This window comes from Xyrauchen texanus, chromosome 9 (genome assembly GCF_025860055.1).
Source record: "Xyrauchen texanus isolate HMW12.3.18 chromosome 9, RBS_HiC_50CHRs, whole genome shotgun sequence".
Classification (NCBI taxonomy): domain Eukaryota; kingdom Metazoa; phylum Chordata; class Actinopteri; order Cypriniformes; family Catostomidae; genus Xyrauchen; species Xyrauchen texanus.
In genome coordinates, this window is record NC_068284.1 from 22,075,537 (window position 1) to 22,098,823 (window position 23,287).

A 23,287-nucleotide genomic window follows, 5' to 3' on the forward strand; every position below is an offset into this window, starting at 1 on the left:
AAACTAAAAACATCCAGTGAGCGGCAGTTCTGCAGATGGAAATACCTTGTTGATGAGAGAGGTCAACAGAGAATGGCCAGATTGGTTCAAACTAACAAAGTCTACAGTAACTCAGATAACCACTCTGTACAATTGTGGTGAGAATATGGAGAATATCTTGAGATGTGGGTTGGCACTGCTGTGCCAGAACGAGGGGGACCTACATGATATTAGGCAGGTGGTTTTAATATTGTGGCTGATCGGTGTATATTGTTTTATAATTATAAGTTTCCCTTGAAAATTGCATTTGTGCTATGTTTCTTGAAAATAATTTTTTTCATGATTTCAAGTGTTGCTAAAGTGGTTAAATAGATTTGGGGCCAGTCATTTAAACTAAAATACAATTAATTTATAATAAGTCAGAGACTATTTAGCAGAGACTGCCCACTTCTATTAAAATAAATTGGGGAAATTGGAATGCCTAACTGTAAACAAATGTAGAAAGGATATCCCACCTTACAGTTAAAAAAGCCAATCACCTTTTAGCTACAGACATCTCCTGTCAATCATCTTGAGAACACACATGTGCATTAGCTATACAAGCTGGGAGAACTGCGTAATACGGGAGAATTTTTAGCATGATATGAGGTAAAACAGCAACAAAAATTATACCAACATTGTCAGATTTTACTGCTGATTTGAAATATGTTATTTGATCGTAATCTTTTTGGAAACTTCGGTCTTTCCACATTTAAGTAGATAGGAGCTGCACTGACATGACTGGAAATAGTTTCCCGGGAGCATTACAAAGATGGCCAACAGTGGACTAACTTGCTAGAAAGTCTATATCTAACGATTACAGTTCTTACCATCATAGTGATGCATGACATTAACATCAATCTACTCCCTCTTGTGGTTATAATACGTACATTCTTTATTATTTTAAACTCTCCTCCCACAAGCAGTAAATAATGAGACTTTAAAAAACAAAAAAATATTAGGTGCACAATTAAGATAAACAAAAGCATAGGTGAATAAACCAAACACAGCAATGTGCAAAACAGCATGCACTACAGTGCTGTTCCAGATGTTTGTGGCTTCCAGAAAACAAAGAGGACTTTTAGTTGGCCACAACCTATGTTATGCATATGTCAGACAGATGCACACTGGTCCATGCGTGTGTCTGTGTGACCTGGATAGGATCTAACAGTTTATACTTTGCTCCACAACAAGCACTGCTCACAGTCAAACTGTTCTCCTGAATTTAAATGTTCTCAATCATGATGGCTGTAGTTTAGAGTCAAGGCTGAGCAAATGTTTTACATTTTAATGGTTAATATAAACCATATTACTCACACACGTGAAGCCTATGTTTACTAGATCTGAAAAGATCTGAAATCTTTTCCTCATAAAAAAAAACCTGCATATCTTGCCTAAACAGTATCTAAATCAGATTTAGTCTGGTTTTGATTTACAATACCATTGCATACTACAGTACACTTGCATGCTTAATAAGCCGACAATGTGTGGTCATGTACACCGATCAGCCACAACGTTAAAACCACATCCCTAATATTGTGTAGGTCCCCCTCGTGCTGCCAAAACAGCACCAACCCGTATCTCAAAATAGCATTCTGAGATGATATACTTCACACCACAATTGTACAAAGCAGTTATCTGAGTTACTGTAGACTTTGTCTGTTTGAATCAGTCTGGCCATTCTCTGTTGACCTCTCTCATCAACAAGGCATTTCCATCTGCAGAACTGCCACTCACTGGATGTTTTTTGTTTTTGCCACAAGTAAATTCTAGAGATTTTTGTGTGTGAAAATCCCAGGAGATCAGCAGATACAGAAATACGCAAACCAGCCAATCTGGCTCCAACAATCATCCATGCGATTATCTAATCAGTCAATCTTGTGGCAGCAGTGCAGTGCATGAAATCATGCAGATACGGGTCAGGAGCTTCAGGTAATGTTCACATCAACCATCAGAATGGGGGATAAATGTGATCTCAGTGATTTGGAGTGTGGCATGATTGTTGGTGCCAGATGTTTGGTTTGGTATTCTGAGATGCAGGTTGGGGCCGTTTTGGTGGCACCAGGGGGACCTACAGGTGGTATTAAGCAGGTGGTTTTAATGTTGTGGCTGATCGGAGTAAATGCCTTAAATGTTTCTCTTTATTGGGGTAAGGTCATAAATGGCTTTAGCAAAAACCAATCAACATGATTTAGCTTTGCATGAAAACATCTTTACTGGATTATCCAATGTGTAAGTGTAAGATTGTGCATGTTAACACTCATAATCCATCTTTAAGGGCATTTATCAAGTAAACCTAATTAAATTAACAAGTTCTTAGTAGAAATAATAGCAATACTATTGTGCCCAGATACACTAAAAGGCCAAAAGTGTGTGGACACCCCAACACCAAATTTTTTATTTCAAAACATTTGGCTTATATTAAGAGTTGATCCTCCCAACAAATTTCTACTCTTCAGAAAAGCCTTTGCACTAGATGTTGGAAAATAGCTGTGGGGATCTGCTTCCATTCAAACACAAGAGCATCAGTGAGGCCAGGCACTGATGTTGGGTGATGAGGCCTGGCTCATGGTTGGTGTTCCAATACATCCCACAAATTTTAAATGAGGTTGAGGTCTGGGCTTTTTGTAAGCCAGGCAAGATCATCCATACTTAAGCCCCATTCACACTGCCAGAGACTTGGTGTCGCTAGTGGATGTTCCTTCTGTTTATCGCTGTAACATTATTGGAGGACTGTACATCTGGCCAAAGCTTTTGAAAATGTTATCACGTACGAGACCTAATACCGGTAAAAAAAAGATATCATTACAATTTGACAAGGAATCAATTCTCTTGTCTCAGTGTAGTGTTTTATAAAATGGGCAGCAGTGTTCAGTGCATTAAATCATTAACAAAACGATCAATCTATCAAAGTATATCATTGACAAGATGATAATTCTATCATAAATTAAGGAATAAAACTAACTCTGAAAACAAACCGTTTCTGACACGCGTTTCCAGGCATCATTGAAAATAAATAGGATTGTGTCACTTTCTCATGCAATGTCACTGGAGGTGTGAAAGGAGCTTTAAGAATGAAGATTTGTCTTCAATGGATTTAAGAGGCCTAGCTAAACCATTTAATTACAAGGGAGTGTCTGCATACTTTTCACCTTGTACTTTACACTCAATAAAATCACTACAATATGGTACTCTTAGGAATACTTCAAACTCAAATTTTAATAATTTAATCATTTACTAACTCTTATGTCATTCCAAACCCATCCACAAAAGGAGATTTCAATACAATAGCAGTTTATAGTCCTCTGAAGGCATATGATCACTTGGTATTACGAGACTGAATCAATCTCAAATTAAATTATATAATTGATCCAACCTGGTATACAGAGCCCAAATCAAATATAGCCACACTATATTTTAACATCAATAACATAAAACCTCATCGGTAGAAGAAAGTCATATGGTTTTACAATGACTTGAGGGTGAGTGAATAATGACATAATTTTCATTTGTGGGTATGAAACTATTAAATGTAAACAGTTGTAAACATAACAGTTTATTGATTCCAAAATGTGTATTAAGATTTAATTTGTTATAATTCTTGCAGACTTCTATTTGACTCTCCTTAGTAGATAAAACCTATATGATGAACTATACCAAATATTCTTGCTGATGTGCTTATCATATGGGCCACCGTTCTTGCACCCACTCTCATCATTGAAGCTATTCTGGACTTGTTAACACTTAGAAAGGAACACAACACTCTAATTGGTCATTCTGAACTGTAAAAACACTTATTCTTAGCATTGCCACACATTCGCCGGGGCAGTGTGTGTAAGCGTGTGGTGAGTTTGCTATTTCTGAAAGGTGCCCATAAGGTGGTGTCATCACACATCCTACTGCCTGCCACGCCTCCTCTCTCTATAGAGGACACATGGAGAGACTCTGGGAATGAGTAAGACATGCTTCATCATCGCTGCGCATTCTCACGTGTTTTTAATTCATTAGTTTCAGAGAAAACTTCTCAGCATAAATGTTCTCAGACAATTTTAATTTCCTATGGTCATGGAAAACCTAGAAATATCAAGAAATTAAAAAATGTGATTTCCAGGCCTGGAAAAGTATGGAAATATAATTTTTAGAAAGTCTACATGAAAGGAACGATGAAAGATTTAGAATAAGGTTAGATTTAATCAATATCACATGAGCGAGAGTTCTGCATAGCAGGTAATCACAACCATGCTGATAGATGGACAATACAGCATGATTGCGAGTGTGATGTTGCTTTTTTACAACAGTCCAATGAACAAGTAAATAAATAAGTATGGAAAAACTAAGGACTGTCCCCCCAAAAAAATGCTTGTGTGTGGAACCACTAGGGGTGGGAATAGTAAGGAATTTAAAGATTCTGATTCAGATTCCTCTTAACGGTTCCAATATTCTTTTACTACTTTTGAGGAAGAAATATTTGGAAATGAGAAATGCCATTCTTATTGGATTTACTGTCCTCTGTTGTCTGTTGACATATAAGATCCTTTAAGATTTCTAGAACAGATATAACAAATCAGAAATACATTTCATACCATTCTTGTAAAAGTTGTGTTTGCTGACTTTTTAGAGACATAAATCCAGTCCAATAATTTATACTAAGCTATAAGTAAAATAAAATAAAAAACAAACAAAAAATGTGATGGCATATTCAATTAATTCATTACAAATGTGTGTAATGTGTGTGTGTGTGTGTGAGAATGGGACACAGAGTCAAGCGCTTTGGTAACCTCTAAGGTTAAAAAAGGCGCTATTATAAGTGCAGACCATTTACCATTTTATACAAGCAGTCAGTAACTGCACTGCACAGTTTTAGAGTAACATGACATAACAGTAACCGTTTCAGAGACAGTTTAGACTGTGTTCTGTTGTCTAATGTTGTACTTCAAGCTTGTAAGACTTCTACTTTAATTTTGAGTTGGACATTTATAACTTGCACATCAGTGTACAATATCGGATTAGATCATTAGTGCTGTAGGTTTCATGCTGTAGATTCAACAGAACCAGCTCATGAGTCATTCATTTGTGTGTTTTACATTGTCAAGTCAGTAGAGGGCAGCACTGCTGCCGAAATGCACTGCTAGAAACACCGTCAGAGTATTTTAGTACAGTGTTTCAGGAAAATTCACGCAGGAGAACCGTCGTGAAGATCATACGATTCCGCTAATTTGTAAAGAGTGGAAATGGTTCTGTACAAGAACCAGTTCTTGGTTCCAAACCCTATTTCTTATGCCACAAGATTTGACATTGCTAGTTCGAAACCATTACTAATACGAAAACCACACTTTAGAGCTAGTAATGACAGCTTGAGCTGATTCTAACAAGTATGTGTGTATATATGAGAGAGACTCCGAGCGTGTGATTATATTGGTGATAAACATGCTGGAGCTGTTTAACTCTATTCCTCAGCTATAGTGTGATAGTAATCCACTCTGATCATGGAGTGATGCTGCCATATGTGCTACCGTAATTAACCTACGAGTATTTCACTTACGTTTAAATGTTTTGTTGTCAGAGGGAGAACATGGAGGACACCAGTTTCATTCTTGTATATTTCTTGTGGAACTCTTATTATGAAACCACAACCTCAGAAATCATTCTCTCCTCTGCCATGCTGAAAGTTTACATCATCTCCCAATTTAGAAAGTTTTATCAGGCAGGTGCCCAGAGTGTGACTGACAACTCCATCTGTCGGGACTCAGCTGTGATTAGCAGTAATACTGAAGCTGTTAATTAAACTCTATACCTCATTTGTGGTTAATGTTAATTTATAAATTTGTCTAACAATGAACAATAATTGTCATAATGCATTAACAAATTTTATCGTTAACATGTATTAGTATATATTGGAATTAACATTAACCAAGATTAATAAGAGCTGTAAAAGCATTACACATTGTTGTTTCATATGAACGAATGTAGTTAACTTATGTTAACAAATACAAACTTTACAATCTCTTACATATAAATGATACTTTCATTTTATCTCATTCACTCATACACATGACTCCAGATCCTTTTAATGAAAACCAAACACCATTTTTGTTCTTCCTCTGAGCACAAATTCCACATCTGCAATGAAGAACTAAATGTATGGGAAGTATTCCTTGGAATTTGCTAAAAATGGCTTGGTTTCCAAGTCTCTTTGGAAGATCTACATTCTTTTAGTATTATTATTATTATTATTTTGCTCATGTTATGGTACAGTGTCATAGCTGAGAGTGTGATGATGTTAGAGGTTGCAGGGAGTTGTTGTGAGTTTTAGCAGGATAGTCCTCACCCACTACTAGAGTACACTTCTCTATGAGTCAGGCACTTCTGAGTGACACTATGGTAGGTAGGCGGGATCCCTCGCTATTTCTCTACATCACTCTACCTGCTCCACCAGACACTGTTCTTCACCAATGAATCATCTGAAGTCATGCTTGTAACATTTACTGCCAACTGCCTCTGCATGTCTTCAAGCAATCACGTTCTAACATGTGCCCTGAGATCTTCTATGCAAAGTACAAAATGAGTAACAGTCAATTTTCCTAAAACTTTCTTAAGTCCTTGGAAACTTATTACAAAAAGAAAACTGCCTTTGATATCATTAATTGTACAGGGTAGTTAGCACATACAGCTAAGCACCAATGACCTTGGACAAGAGCACCCACAACAATGCATACCAGTAAGCTTAAATTTGAAGTATGTAATTTCTGTGCCACTAGCAAAACTAAACAGAATCTAAGAAAATAATTATTGCTTTAAAAAAGGTTTTCTGAACACTCCCCCTGTTTTCCATTGGTGGTGCAAAAACTCACACCATTGGTTGAAACAAAGTTGCGGTGTCGGACTGTTCGGGATGCCCAAACAAACAGAGCCATCTTTTGATACTGCCACTGAGCTACCGAATTACACTTTTGGGGGGAATCAGTCTACAAATGGTTTACTTATGATCTCTCTGAAGGTATTTTAACATCAAAAAAATTAAACACCTTTAAGGAAGCTGATCCTACTAGGACAGGAAATGGCACAGGTTGGGTCTATTTATTCCATTGCAAATAGAGGAAATCTTCTGGTATCATCCAGCTAGCCCCTCACCTATGGACAAAGAAAATCGTCTCAAACAATAATGCTTCTTTGACTTCTATAGGCTGAACTTTTCAAGCTATCAATTTCACCAACAATATCCACTTTCCCAAAGTGAGCTGGTAATCTATGCATGTGATGTCACGGTGTGGGAATCACTTGTATTTAGTGCTGAATCAGAGGAGACAGTGAGGGAAGCCTCTTCATGTTTGCCTAGTCTAAATGTGGACATCCTCCCCGGCAGGCGAGCGGCTGATTCATACTGCTGTTTAATCGGAGCACCACAGCAAACATTACGCCATTAAAGCATTACAGTTGCAGTGTATTTGACAATGCTCATCACAAAACATCACGAACACTCGCATGAAAACTATTTTAGGCCTGTGATTTTATTTTAGCAAGTTAAAAAATTCCCACGAGGACGCTGCTACAGAAAAACATCCATATTTGTTGCCAGCAACAGATGAAAACAAAGATAATGGAATATATTGTTAAAGGGATAGTTCTTACAAAAAATAAAAACTCTGTAATCTTTACTCGCCCTCTTGTTGTTCCAGGCCTGTATGATTTTTTTGTTCTGTGGAACACACAATATGATGCTAGGTAAAATGTTAGTGTCAGTCACCAATTCACTATCATTTAATCTTTTTTCCCATACAATGTTATATTTTGTGTTATATGGGTTTGGAACGACATATTGAGTAAATAACCATATTTAAATTTTTGGGTGAACTTATTTGTGAATCTCCAATACAGGCATCAATAACTATAGAGAATAAATTCAAAGTTTCTGTACATTTATTTAGGTTTTATCACGCATTCAAAACTTTCACAGAACAAAATACATATTTACACGTGATATCAAGCTAAATCTGCTGAAGTCACAAAAGAACAAGCGTTTTATATCAATGTGCTCTGTTTTTAATCCCAAAGCTTGCAGTATGACACAATAAAAGCATTTGTATTGTAGCGTAAATCTTGAATTCACATACCTTCAAAATCACACATCTCCATTAGCATTATCATCATGAACTACTGCCTGCTGCTGGATTTGAGAGCATCTCATTTCATTACCAAGTGATTTGTGTAGTCTGCAAATTACTACTTTTACTCAAGCTAGTTTAATCGGTCAGGTTAAGAGCTGGTCAATGGACAGTGGCCAGCAAGCTGCCTAGGCCATAAATGATCGGCATTGAGAGAAATGCATCAAAAACTGCTTGTCCCTTCACTCAGAGGACATGTGATCAAAAACAAATTGGAAACCAAAGGCTGATGGCCATAGCAGTGCAAATGCGTGAGATAAGAGAATATGTCAGTTAACATGGGAGAATTTGTGCACAGTCCATAACATTCATGATGGTACATTTCAGTCTTTCAGTGAGCAAGCAGCGCTGCAAACAGGCGACTTGCAAAAGGTCACAGAATTGTCTTTGTGAAATTTCAATCTTTTGAAATGGAATCAAATTTACAGGATGTGTATGTCTTCTTGATCATTGATAGGTTAAATTAAAATGACTAGAGAGAGAGATTATTTCTTGGCAAGCTCAGTGATTTTGCCTTGATTTTAACGGATTTTAAACAAAGCACTGATGTGTAACATAAAAAACACTTCACATTCAACAGAAGAATTTTGGATCCTTTTCAAAAACTAGATTTTATACTTTCAGCTTTGCTGAGAAACAATACACTTTTAGACTGATTTTAGATTTTAGACCCTACTGTACAATCAATAGAGAATGCTTACTGCTGTGCAAGAGCCCTCCAATCAGAACTCTCCTGAAAAACAGGGTGCTTGTCTCAGTGTCCGCTTGACTGGGGCAGCAGAATTAACAATATTTCCCATGCCCTTCTAAGGGTGTCCTTAGAAGGGCATACCACCAGTGATTTGTCGAGCCACCTGTTCCTCTGTGCTCTCGTCCTTCTCGTTTTTGCGCTCCTTGTTCCAGTCCTTCAGGCCCTCCGGCAGTGAGGTGTCCTCTTCCATGCTCCCCGTTCCCTCCACAAACTCTTCATAAGTAGACTTCTCAGCAAATGGCCTTCGGCCCAGGAGCTCAACCATATCATTCTTATCTATCACCTCCTTCTCCAGTAGACGTAGTGCCACCTAGTGGAGAACAGAGAGCAGTTACTGGAAATACATATTTCAGCCTTGTTTACTTTACATAATTAATTCAAATGATTCAGAAAAAAATGGAACCTTAAAAAAATACAGGAACAGAGTGTATTTCATGATGTTTCATTCCTTTAACGGTTCTCTGACCATGACTCACAGCTAAGCAAGTATTATGAGCCTGCCTTAAATTGATAGTTTACACAAAAATCATCTCATCGCATCTCATCATTTACTCACTCGCATGCTATGCCAGATGTGTATGACTTTCTTTTTTTCTACAGAACACAAACAAAGATTTTTAGAAGAATATCTCGGCTCTGTTGGTCCATGCAAGTGAATGGTGACAGACCTTTGAAGCTCCAAAAAATCCCATAAAGGCAGCAGAAATGTACTCCATAAGATCCTTTTTTTTTAGCATAAATTTCCACTTTGAAGTGAAATTGGTGTTTTATAGTACATGTGAAAGTGGAGATTTATGGTAAAAAAGGACTTAAATATTGATCTGTTTCTAACCCAAACCTATCATATTGCTTCTGACTATATGGATTGAACCACTGCAGTTTTATGGATTACTTTTATTTGACCTGTATGTTAGTTTTGGAGCTTCAAAGTTCTGGTCACCATTCACTTGCATTGTAAAGATCAACAAAGCTGAGATATATTTCTAAAAATCTTTGTTTGTGTTTAGCAGAAAAAAGATAGTCTTACACATCTGGGATGGCATGAGGGTGAGTCAGTGATGAGAGAATTAAAATTTTTGGGTGAACCATTTAAATCAGTGGTTCTTATGACAATGTGTAGTTACAGATCTGCAAATTCGGAGCAGAGTTTTGTTTTTATATTAATTATACTTGAACTGAAAAATAAAAATGTCAAAATATTTGCCAATAAAGGTATTTTTATATAACAAATACTTAGGACCAATTATTGGGTATGAGGAATCAGAAACAAAGCGTTAAACTCTTTACAATGCCCATCCCTGGTGTTGAACAAATCAATTTATTATGTGTGTAAAACTGCTCCTGTGGGCACGCTGGCACCAGTCAGTGCAGTTTTCAGCCATTGATCCTGCTTTGTAAATAATTCACTGCCCTGTCGTACCTTCTCCACATCAGCCTTCTTCTCAGACAGGAGCTGCTTTGTACGTTCATAAGCTGTGGTGATGAGATTCCGGACCTCTGAGTCAATGAGGCATGCTGTGGCCTCACTGTAAGGCTTCTCTAGAACCATCTCTCCTTGCCGCGGCAGGTCAAATGACACCTGCCCCACCTTTTCATTCATGCCAAACTGCACAATCTGTATACAGAATAGTAACAAATTATTACCATAAGGCAAGAGTTTTCAACAGAATCAGAATCAGATTTATTGCCAAGTATGCTTACACATACAAGGAATTTGTCTTGGTGACAGGAGCTTCCAGAGCACAACAATACAAAAACAGCACCAAGAGATACATTATAATAAAAAATTATAATTATACATATACGTACATACACACAGACACACACCTTCATACATACACACATACACATACGTAGTGCAAATCTAATACAAAAATACAGTATGTTATGTACAGAGCAATGTATGTAATGGCAGAAGAGGACATGTTGGATAATATAAATAGACTAAACTGTGTATAACACATAATTATTGCTCAATGGGGCGGCTTTAACGGTTTATGAGATGGATAGCCTGAGGGGAAAAACTGTTCCTGTGCCTGACTGTTCTGGTGCTCAGCGCTCTGACGCGTCGGCCAGAAGGAAACAGTTCAAAAAGGTAGTGGGCTGGGTGAGTGGGATCCAGAGTAATTTTTTACAGCCTTTTTCTTCACTCTGGAAGTGTAGCTTCCTAGAATTGTACTGTCAGGAGACCCTGGGTTGGCTGAGAGTCTGGGTGTGGGATCCATAGTTAAAAAATGTTGGCAACCTCTGCCTTAAAGTGATCTTAGACTAACAAATCATCACAATCGCCAATCAAAGAGTCAGAAATCATCAAGTTTCTATGCATGTGCAACCAATAATACTTTCCAAACTGGCTACAAATCAGGTTAGAATAATGTGTGACCCACCTGTGCATAGGCACTCTGTGTCACCTTCTTCAAGTCATCCTGAGCCCCAGTGGTAATGCGGCCAAAAAAGATCTCCTCTGAGACACGCCCACCCAGCGTCATACACATCCTGTCCAAAAGCTGCTGCTTGGTGTATAGATACTGCTCTTTAGGCAAATACTGGGCATAGCCCAATCCCTTCCCACGTGGGATGATGGACACCTGAAATGACCAATGAATGGCTGAGTACACAGAGGCAGAAAAAACAGCAATTTACACTGATCACTAGTGCAGAAAGGTATTAGAATGTATGTAAAGTCAAGATGAGTGAGAGTTTTACTTTAAGCAGTGGGTCAGCATGCTCAAGGAACCAGCCAGCAACAGCGTGACCAGCCTCATGGTAAGCCACCGTCTTTTTCTCCTCTGGCTGCAGCACCTGAGTCTTCTTCTCAAGACCTAGACATGCAGAGAACTTGTAAATATCTATGCTTTAACACTAAAATTATGCATGAGCTAAAATATACTGAATAAATGACACAATGTACTTTGAAAATGTTTAAAACAAAAACCTTAAAGGGATAGTTCATCCAAAAATGAACGAATCAAAAGTGATTTCTTCCATGGAAAACATGTTAAGGCGCAGTCACATTTACCTTCAAATAGAGAAATTCCATGGGCAAAATACATTCCTCTCAATGGGAATCCTCACAAAATTGAATTTGGCATGATGAATGTCCCCTCACAGATTTTGCATGGAGTTCAAGTTTGGGTAACTTTGAAAGGCGAATTCGCCGCACTGACCAATACAAAGTTGTTTGATTTGACAGTGACCTCTGTGTGGGCGGTGCTTCGTACACAGCTACACTGAATATTCACAATGGACAAGGATAACATTTTATAAGTGAGTATCTTTTTAACTTCACTCTCGCAGAGTATAAAGTGCAGCATTAAAAAGAGGCTGCTTAACAATTAGTTTTTTTCTGATTTAACAAGCGATCAACATCAGTCCACACCGCCTTCACCCATGTAATTTCACCATGTAAAGGTAAATGTGACCGCACCTTTATGCAGAATGTTAGACTAAGTCGCCATTCACTTTCAATGAATTTTTTTCCCATTCAATGGCAGTGAATGGTGACTTGCATCTCCTTTTGTGTTCCATGGAACCAGCCCTTTAAGTGAGATTTTGTAATTACATATTCTTCAATTACCTCCAATTACTCTTTCGATAGCTTGCTCAAAGTGTTTTTGGTTGATGGCATCAGAAAGGTGGCGGGCTGCAATTAGCGCAGCCTCGTTGCACACGTTAGCAATGTCCGCACCTGTTAGTGAAAAATCAGTAAGTAGTGATATTCAGTTTACATCTCGTAAACCACTTTTTAATCCCTAGTTCATAAAAAACAAAGGCTTTGCTTGCCTGTAAAACCAGGTGTTAAGGCAGCCATTTTCCTTGCCAGAGCTTCTTTGTCCAAATATTCATCCAGCTTCAGTGGTCTCAAATGTACTTTAAATATAGAAGCTCTACCTTTGATATCCGGTGGCCCTGAAATTGTTGAGCATTGTACAACAAAATACTTAATAAAAGGGATTATTTTTGTTTGAGGGTAATGGTTTATCATTACATAAATTTTTAGAGTAATTCAAGTATAAACATGTGAAATCTATAATAAACTACCGAAACACCCAAAATGTTACAATTTATGATAAAAACATTTACCAATATATATCTGTCTATCAAACCGACCAGGCCTCATCAAAGCCGGATCTAGAATGTCTGGTCTGTTGGTGCCTGCTAGCACCACAACATTAGTAGCAGTATTAAATCCTACAAGGGAGGGAAAAAAATTTGAAATGTTGATGAGTTGAATCTCTAATTACACCACATCAGTTTCAATGATCTGTTATTAACTAACATAAAAAAACATTGCTATGATTCTAACACAAATGCCTAAGCTATTGGTTTGGAACCAACAAAATTGCTTACAGAAAACATTCCAGTATTTTAACCCTAAGAAAATACAGCATACTAGAACTTCTTAAATTATAGTTTACTTTATCATGGATACTTTGTAAGATACAAACCATCCATCTCAACTAATAGCTGGTTGAGTGTGTTCTCTTGTTCACTCTGCCCACCAAAGTTGCCCCTGCCTCTCTTTCGCCCTACTGCATCAATCTCATCTATGAAGAGAATGCATGGGGCATTCTTCCGGGCTAAAACAAAGAGATCCCGAACCTACCAAAAAAGGGAGTATTTTAGTCAGACTGTAATTTAAAGATTATTTAGCTACCATTATGATGCAGACAGTGTACGTACCCTGGCTGGCCCAACCCCGACAAACATCTCTAAGAATTCTGAGCCATTGACAGTGATGAAGGGGACATTGGCCTCCCCAGCAGTGGCCTTGGCTAGTAAAGTCTTTCCTGTGCCTGGGGGTCCTGTCAGAATAGCCCCCTAAAAACCAAAAATATATTGTTGAAGTCCGAGTTAACATTCACTACTGCTATTTTCACACATTACCAGCCATCTTATGCAATTTTCTGCAAGAGCAGTAAAGCCATGTAATACCTTTGGAATCTTGGCACCCAAATCCTGGTACTGCTTTGGGTTCTTAAGAAAGTTAACAAACTCCATGATCTCCAACTTTGCCTCCTCACAGCCTGCCACATCCTTGAACTTTATGTCAATCTCATCTCGTAGCACTTTGGCAGTGGTCTCACTGACACTGAAGAGACCACCCATGCCCCTCCCTGGTCTCCCTGCCCCAGCTGGCCCTCTTCTCAGCATGAACAGCAAGAACCCAATGATCAGTACGGTGGGAAACATGCTAAGGAGGAACGACCTGAAAATTAAAGGAGAAATTGGACAGCATTTAAAACTCTGGTTCAAAGTGCATCTATGATACTTAAACCAAAATTAAAGGTGAAGTGGGTAATTTCTGCACCACTAGCATAACCAAACAGAAATTAAAAAATAATGACTATTATCAAACCAGAAAACATCCCCCACCTTTCATTGTTCAGATAAATAGATAGTCCCACCCCAAACCTACTCCATTGGTTGAGCAAGTAATGCAAAAACCAGGTGGCCACAATGCAATTTTGCAAAATCATGCGAGTTCCCCACCGATTCTTTCATGTCAGGAGAAATGGCTTTGAAGTTTTTGTTGCTCTTGTGGTCGTGACTTGCATAGTGTGAGAGGTATTTCGAGTGGAGCAGTTTACGGCCTCCAGATAATCTTTAAACATGATGAAAACTTTGTGTGCACTGTTGCTTGAATTGCTGAGGTGTATGCGGTTGAATGAGCCGATTTGGCAGTCTATCTGAAGTTAACCAATCAGAAGAAGGCTTTACAACTCACACAATCTATGAAAACTATGCAGTGTTCATGAAGATGTTACACAAAATAGCCGTGTTACGATTGTGCGCTCTGCTTTTCCTATGTAATTTATTCTACACAAGGTTACGGGAAGCCCTTAAGCATGAACAGAAAGAGAAACGCTCACCTTGAGTTGTTTCTGAAGAAAAGAAAAGCCATACTGTTCTCTACTCTTCAACCAAATCCTTTATCCAAAACCGGCTTTTTTTATTTCTTCATCGCAAGCTATTTGTTTTCTAATGTGTTTGCGTCAGAATTCGCAAGGTCGTAGAGCCATGTCACTGCGTCCGTACGATTATTAGATAACTGATTTGTAATGTGTGCAGGAGCTCACGGCCTCCCAGAACTTGCATCGTGTACGCCCAGCCTAAGTCGGGCTGCTCAGGATATTCAAAAACGGAGCAATGTTTTGAAAGTGCAACAGAGCCAGCAAATGTTTAAAATCAACCTGCAACTATTTTACTTGTACTTTTCTATGAATATTAAAATGGGAGAAGAGTAAGTATTTTAACATAGGAAAAATAACACACTTCACTTTTAAACTAGATGTATAATTGCGATTTTTACTCCATATCTCACCCATCACTCTCAGTGGCATAGACAACTGGCAGTCTATTCTCTCCTTCAATTCCCAGCTCTAACTGGGCAGTCTCCAGGTTCCGCTCAAATGTGTCCACGCTGCCAATGTTGAACCACACATATTGCTGTTTGAAGAGATGATTTTACATTATATTAACGAATCCATGCAAGATCTAAGTTTCCAGTTCACTGTGTGTGCAGCCTTTAGAAAGATGATAAATATATCCATGATCCCATTTATTCCTGGTATTAAGATGCATTTTGGGTGATGTTAGCATCAGCTGTAAACAGAATCCAGAAGGTTTTGTGATCAGATCACACATATGGAGGTAGTCAAAAATGCATGTGACCACATCACATTTCAGGTGTAAACATTAATCCGTCCTAATGCATCCCATTCTTATCGAAGCAACCACTATGCTAAAATTCGAGTTTAATCTTTGCCATTTACGTGCTGCTTTAAAAGGAAATAACTGTCTGATCTGAAAATGTTAAATATGCTATTATATGTATTTCCTTTTTAAAATTTAAAAAGGGAATACATATAATAGCACAGGAACTGCACCAATCTCCTTCAGTGTCTGATATCAACATGCAGAGACACAGATGACTATCATACACATCTGAAGCTCATGTAAATACAGGTACTCCACTAAAACAACAAATAATTCTCAAAATGTTGTGTTTGTGCTTAGATTTAATTTGAACCACATCTGAGAGAAACATCACCGGTTTTATTCATGCTTTCTTTTATGCAGTTTATTATAATGCAGTAACACACTGATATAGTGATTGATGTATGCTGTCATGAAATCAGAGAACCTCCCTTCGAAATCCAAACACAATGGTGACAAATGCAGCATTTGAGACTTAACGGTAATACCAGGTGGAACCAGCAATGCGTCTCACCTGAACACATGTGATCGGATCACCCGAAATGTATCTAAATACCAGGTGTAAAGGTGCATACGTCAGGATGACTGTTTCTGCTGGTTAATGGTAAAGTTATAGATTATGGTTTACAGAAACTCACTTAGCACTTTATTTTGAAGACCTGTACACCCACTTAGTCATTCAATTATCTAATCAGCCAATAGTTTGGCAGCAGTGCAATGCATAAAATCATGCAGATACGGGTCAGGAGCTTCAGTTAATATTCACATCAACCATCGGAGTGGGGGAAAAATGTGATATCAGTAATTTCGACCATGGCATGATTGTTGGTGCCAGATGGGCTGGTTTGAGTATTTCTATCTTCTGGGATTTTCATGCACAACAGTCTCTAGAGTTTACTCAGAATGGTGACAAAATCAAAAAACAACCAGTAAGCGGCAGTTCTGCGGACGGAAATGTCTTGTTGATGAGAGAGGTGAATGGCCAGACTGATTCGAGCTGAAAGGCTACAGTAACTCAGATAACCACTCTGTACAATTGTAGTGAGCAGAATAGCATCTAAGAATGCACAACATGTCGAACCTTGAGGCGGATGAGCTACAAAAGCAGAAGACCATATTGGGCACTTTATTAGGACCATAGTATTTCTAATAAAGTGGTCAGTGAGTGTATATTACCATTATCTGGATGATATGATCATTGCTGACTAATGACTGCATGATGAGAATAAACATGACACAAGAACTCACCCCTTCAACTGGAGTTTTACCAGGAGTAAAGATGACTTTTACATATCGCTTGTTTACAACCTCCAATCTATCAACCTACAAAAGATATAAAATATGACTTAATGGGTCAAAGTTTAAGTGCTGCTGGACATTTTATTTTTTTAAATAAATCAAACAACGTTGATTAATTGCTGATCTAAAAAAGGATTAAATATAGATTTGTTCCCACCCCAACTAAATACATACCACTCCTTTAGTTAGGTAACCATTTACAAAGTCTTTCCAGGTCACCTCTCTTCCTCCATCTCGGAAGAAGAAATAATATGTGACAGCTGTCCAGAAGGCCGCTCCAAACAGGAAATACATACGAAACTCTTTATCATCCCATGGAACATCACCCTGCATGAGATTGACAGATAAACAGTGATTCAGAAACACATAAAATTATTTGGATAAGTGTTCAAATGAGGCACTTTTTTATGATGTTAATATCTAGACCTCACACTCTTTTAATTGTTGTTATTAAAGGTGTCTTTGCACAGCCGAGTTGAGGCTGATCTGTGCCTGCTCAAAATTATGTGTAAAGACGCAAAGCCACATAAAGCCAGACTTAATTATGCCTGCCGACCCACCTCAGCCCTGAGTATCAAAGGCAGTTCTGATGCTGCTTTGGTTCTGTGTAAATGAAATGCAGCATCAGAGCAGCCTTAAACTTCTTTGTTGTCATGATGGAGTATATATTTCATACATTTGTTTAATATTTAAAATTTTAACTTCATACTCTCATTCATTTAATATTTCTACATTCATACTTTTATATTTAAAATATTAAAGCTGAAGTATTTAACTTTGTCAGTGTTCAAATATTTTTTTCCATCCCAGCTTAATATGCAAAGACAAATTTAAGCGGGTCTAAGCAGGTCTTTTAAAACAAAGAGCAATTTTCATAGCGAAACAGAAACACAGTGTTAACAGTTTTCGAGAAAATTAACCTATGAATGGCTTACTTATGGCTGTCTCTGTATATTAAGCTGCATGTTTAACATTATGTGCAATACACAGCTTATTTTAGTAATTTAAAATGTATTCAACATATACTACCTCTTCTGCCATTACATTCCTTTGCACTATATGTAAATAACAGATTTGTATTTGTACATACGTGTGTATATATATATATACAGTGGGTATGGAAAGTATTCAGACCCCCTTAAATTTTTCACTCTGTTATATTGCAGCCATTTGCTAAAATCATTTAAGTTCATTTTTTTTCCTCATTATTGTACACACAGCACCCCATATTGACAAAAAAAAAAACACAGAATTGTTGACATTTTTGCACATTTATTAAAAAAGAAAAACTGAAATATCACATGGTCCTAAGTATTCAGACCCTTTGTTCAGTATTTAGTAGAAGCACCCTTTTGATCTAATACAGCCATGAGTCTTTTTGGGAAAGATGCAACAAGTTTTTCACATCTGGATTTGGGTATCCTCTGCCATTCCTCCTTGCAGATCCTCTCCAGTTCTGTCAGGTTGGATGGTAAGCGTTGGTGGACAGCCATTTTCAGGTCTCTCCAGAGATGCTCAATTGGGTTTAAGTCAGGGCTCTGGCTGGGCCATTCAAGAACAGTCACGGAGTTGTTGTGAAGCCACTCCTTCATTATTTTAGCGGTGTGCTTAGGGTCATTGTCTTGTTGGAAGGTGAACCTTCAGCCCAGTCTGAGGTCCAGAGCACTCTGGAGAAGGTTTTCAGTCCAGGATATCCCTGTACTTGGCGCATTCATCTTTCCCTCGATTGCAACCAGTCGTCCTGTCCCTGCAGCTGAAAAACACCCCACAGCATGATGCTGCCACCACCATGCTTCACTGTTGAGACTGTATTGGACAGGTGATCGAGCAGTGCCTGGTTTTCTCCACAAATACCGCTTAGAATTAAGGCCAACAAGTTCTATCTTGGTCTCATCAGACCAGAGAATCTTATTTATCACCATCTTGGAGTCCTTCAGGTGTTTTTTAGCAAACTCCATGCAGGCTTTCATGTGTCTTGTACTGAGGAGAGGCTTCCGTCGCGCCACCCTCGACTGGTGGATGGCTGCAGTGATGGTTGACTTACTACAACTTTCTCCCATCTCCTGACTGCATCTCTGGAGCTCAGCCACAGTGATCTTTGGGTTCTTCTTTACCTCTCTCACCAAGGCTCTTCTCCCCCGATAGCTCAGTTTGGCCGGACGGCCAGCTCTAGGAAGGGTTCTGGTCGTCCCAAACGTCTTCCATTTAAGGATTATGGAGGCCACTGTGCTCTTATGAACCTTAAGGGCAGCAGAAATTTTTTTGTAACCTTGGCCAGATCTGTGCCTTGCCACAATTCTGTCTCTGAGCTCTTCAGGCAGTTCCTTTGACCTCATGATTCTCATTTGCTCTGACATGCACTGTGAGCTGTAAGGTCTTATATAGACAGGTGTGTGGCTTTCCTAATCAAGTCCAATCAGTATAATCAAACACAGCTGGACTCAATTGAAGGTGTAGAACCATCTCAAGGATGATCAGAAGAAATGGACAGCACCTGAGTTAAATATATGAGTGTCACAGCAAAGGGTCTGAATACTTAGGACCATGTGATATTTCAGTTTTTCTTTTTTAATAAATGTGCAAAAATGTCAACAATTCTGTTTTTTTCTGTCAATATGGGGTGCTGTGTGTACAATAATGAGAAAAAAAAATGAACTTAAATGATTTTAGCAAATGGCTGCAATATAACAAAGAGTGAAAAATTTAAGGGGGTCTGAATAATTTCCGTACCCACTGTATATATATATATATATTTATTTATTTAGGTCATATTGTGTATTTCTATATATACTTATATATTTTTTTTTTATTCTATTTTTTATTATCTCTTGTCTTGTTGTATTTTTTGTGCACTGCATGCTTCTGTCACAAAGACAAATTCCTTGTATGTGTAGGCATACTTGGCAATAAAGCTCATTCTGATAAATTTACATGCAATTAAGAAAGGTAATCAGATAAACCCAATTGGGTTTTAAACCTCTCTTTTTGAAACTATTTCAAGGGATAGTTCACCCCAAAATGAAATTCTCCCAATATTTACTCATGTATCCTCATGTAATTCCAGATTCATATGGCCTTTTTCCTTTGTGGAACACTATAGATGATGTTAGGTAGAATGTTTGATTGCGGTTACATTTTCAATGTACGGAAAAAATGCAATCAAAGTGAACGGTGACTGAGGCTAGCAATCTAAGCGTCTAAGCGTGTCACTCTAAACAAACAGAGGAATTTTCAAAGCAACAGTTTTTGAAAAAATTAACCTATGTAGTTGTATCTGTTTATTAAGCTGGGATTGGAGACGATTAACACAAAATGTAACATACTTCAGCTTTAAGTTATACAGTACTTTGAAGTAGTACTAAAAAGTAAATATCATACACATGTTTGGTAAAAACAGTAGTAACCACCATGAGAGCACATGTACATCAGCCAGACATCAATTTGATCTGTGTGTTTACATCTGGAATATGTATTTTTAAGATTGTTTGCTCATCTGCAATACCTCTGTAAGACGTTTGCTCTCAGATGTCAATAAAACATTCAGCAGATGTCTTTGAGATGTTTATGATTTAGAATGTTTATAAATATGATCTTTTTAAAATGCTTAGCAGATGTTTATAAGAATGTGATGTTTTGCTGATGAAAAGATCTAAAATAGACATCTCAGAGACGTATGTGTGCTATAATATTAAATAATAACCCATAATACTTAGCATAATTAGGAGTTTAACCTTTTGGAGACGGCTGTACCAGGTTGATTCATCCTTCCTCCCCCCTCTTTTTCCTCCTCCTCCTCCTCCTCCACCTCCACCACCACCAGTGGACTTCTGAGCATTGGTTGGTTTGGCCTCTGAGTTAAAACAGATACAGAAAACAGCCTGATTGCATCCCATGTCAAATGGAACCATTAATAAGGCCAGTGCTGAATAAAACATGGCTCAGTTTAGTGATTAATGAGACTTATGAGACATTACCTTTGACTTCTGCGTTGGATGGTGTAGGCTCACTGTTTTTTGGAACACCATTCTTGCTATTTGGGAAGTATTTTTCAAATCCTTCAATACAAGCAGATATGGAATTAGCAGAAGAGCCAAGAAATTACTAGAACAATCACAACTTTGATAACCTAAACAGGATTTTTTAATTTATGTGATTTTCACACCTTTGGGAGGTTTGGAGTTTAGTATTCTGTAGGCGCCCAAGACCTGGGAGAGCAAAGATCTTCTGTCTAGGACAATTTGTCCACCTCCCAGAGCCTTCAAAAGCAAATAAATAAAGCTGATCAAAAGAGCTAATCAGAACAGCTGAAAAAACAGACATGATAATGTGTCTGAGTTGTTCAGAGACGGTTACATCATTGATTGATTTTAGCCAAGAAGGAATTATGCAACTCCTGATTTCAAGAGATTCTAAATAAACAAAGTAGTGAAGTGCCAATAAGGACACAAATGGTCGTTATCCCAGAATAACAATTATAATTGTATTTATATAGGATATGAGTCAACAAGGCAGAGTAAGCAGCCTTAAGGCACATTAAATAATTTCTAATCACTATAACGTTAGCGAACATAATTACTCAGCAAAAGTGAAACATTAGACAAGCCATTTCGATCCAGCAAAAGCACATTATCTTTTAGGCGCTGTCTTTGTTTACATCTGACTGTGTAACAGGTTTAATGTGAAGCACCGTGACATAACAAGAGCTAACCGCGTTACCCAATGCAATGTCACACAAGCCGAACCTTGTTTACTACCAAACTCCCGTTTATCACAATGTAATATACACCACAGAAAGTTAAACAGAAGACACACGTGATCAGATATATTTTTGATAAATTTTAGTTTGATGACTACGGTAACGCGTCCATGACCGATGCAGGATCCAGCGAACTGCAACTAAAAAGCTCCACATTTACCGCTTGCACACGGTTTGTTGGTCTGACATTGGGCAGCAGAGCGCGGAGAAGGTTCCTGCAGCTTCTTGACAGATGCAGATATCGGTGTGCCATTATAGCACTGTGCGCATGTGATGTGGATCAATACAGAAAGCTAAGCATCGGATGAAAACTTTTGACAACATGAACTTGACATGTACTGCGTTACATGATAGACAATTCGCTTCCGGTGCACGCTGATGACATGCGCGCTCTGTTAAAGGGATAGTTCACCTGAAAATGAAAATTCTCTCATAATTTACGCGCCTTCATCCCATCCCAGAAGTGTATGACTTTATTTCTTCGGCTGAACACAAATTAAGATTTTTAGAAAAAATATCTCAGCTCTGTAGGTCAATGCAAGTGAATGGTGACCAGAACTTTGAATCTCCAAAAAGCACATAAAGTCAGCATAAAAGTAATCCACACGACTCCAGTGGTTAAATCCATGTCTTCTAAAGTGATAAGATATGTGTGGCTAAGAAACAGAAAAAATATTTAAGTCCTTTTTTAGTATTAATCTCCACCTTTGACCATCCCGGACCAGTAGGTGGCAATTTGCAAGAAGAATAAAAGAAGACGAATATGGAAGTGACTGAAATATTGATCTGTTTCTCACCCACACTTATCATATTGCTTCAGATTTATATGGATTTAATGACTGGAGTTTAATGGATTACTTCTATGCTGGCTTAATGCGATTTTGGATATTTAGATTTCTGGCCACTATTTACTTGCATTATGTGGACCTACAGAGCTGAAATATTCTTCTAAAAATCTTCTTTTGCGTTCTGCAGAAGAAAGTAAAACACATTTGCAGTGGCATAAGGGTGCATAAATCTATCCCTATATATACATATTTTTTAAAATATATAAAAAACTATACCTCTAACCCTCTGTGGTGTGGTGTTGCCCTCTCTTGTTTCTCTGTGACAGGCTGGCAGCATATAATTCTTTGTCGCTATTCCGTGAAAACTACAACATTTGCGTTATTGAAATTAAAAGGGCAGTTTTTGAAATAACTAATAATGTGCTATTTTCCAGCCGAATAACCTTTGAATTCCCAAAACTGTCTCTTTTCCTCGTTGTCGACTGTACAAAAAAATAATAAACACTTTGGACCTCATATTGAGTGTTTACAGCAGCAGCTTCCAAATGCAAATTCCACCTTTTAACTGCTTTATTTTTACTGAAATAACCTGAGCACAGTCCACACCTGGCCATGAAACTTGTCAGTCGATTTGTCTAATTATTTTTGAGCCCCTGAAAATGTGGAGTCTATGTATAAATCTAAAAAAAGCTGTAATTCCTTAACCATTTTCTCAATTTTGATGTATATCACTTCAGATTAAACCTGACGGTCTGTATTTCAATCACATATTGATTGCTTCATTTCAAATCCA

General features: G+C 38.0%; 1 protein-coding gene across 1 annotated transcript; it reads right to left on the bottom strand.

The window, feature by feature from the left end:
- Nucleotides 1-7,899: 7,899 nt before the first annotated feature.
- LOC127648684 (AFG3-like protein 2) lies at nucleotides 7,900-22,069 on the bottom strand. Its single transcript, XM_052133401.1, has 17 exons — nucleotides 21,867-22,069; nucleotides 21,113-21,206; nucleotides 20,925-21,005; nucleotides 20,682-20,800; nucleotides 17,125-17,277; nucleotides 16,900-16,974; nucleotides 15,257-15,381; nucleotides 13,867-14,140; nucleotides 13,615-13,752; nucleotides 13,380-13,533; nucleotides 13,015-13,122; nucleotides 12,715-12,840; nucleotides 12,509-12,619; nucleotides 11,638-11,753; nucleotides 11,319-11,519; nucleotides 10,352-10,546; nucleotides 7,900-9,241 (listed from the first exon to the last, which is right to left on the bottom strand). Exons 1-17 carry the CDS (start codon nucleotides 21,957-21,959, stop codon nucleotides 8,999-9,001), a joined length of 2,406 nt encoding a protein of 801 aa, XP_051989361.1. The 5' UTR covers nucleotides 21,960-22,069; the 3' UTR covers nucleotides 7,900-8,998.
- Between the last annotated feature and the right edge of the window lie 1,218 nt (nucleotides 22,070-23,287).

Bases quoted from the DNA above. Each gene is read 5' to 3' on its own strand.
- LOC127648684 (XM_052133401.1), bottom strand. From the start codon at position 21,959: ATGGCACACCGATATCTGCATCTGTCAAGAAGCTGCAGGAACCTTCTC. The intron at 17,278-20,681 runs GTTAAACTCCTA...AATCTCATGCAG, and splicing joins GGTACAGCCGTCTCCAAAAG to GGTGATGTTCCATGGGATGA. The intron at 15,382-16,899 runs GTGAGTTCTTGT...CTCTTCAAACAG, and splicing joins GTAAAACTCCAGTTGAAGGG to CAATATGTGTGGTTCAACAT.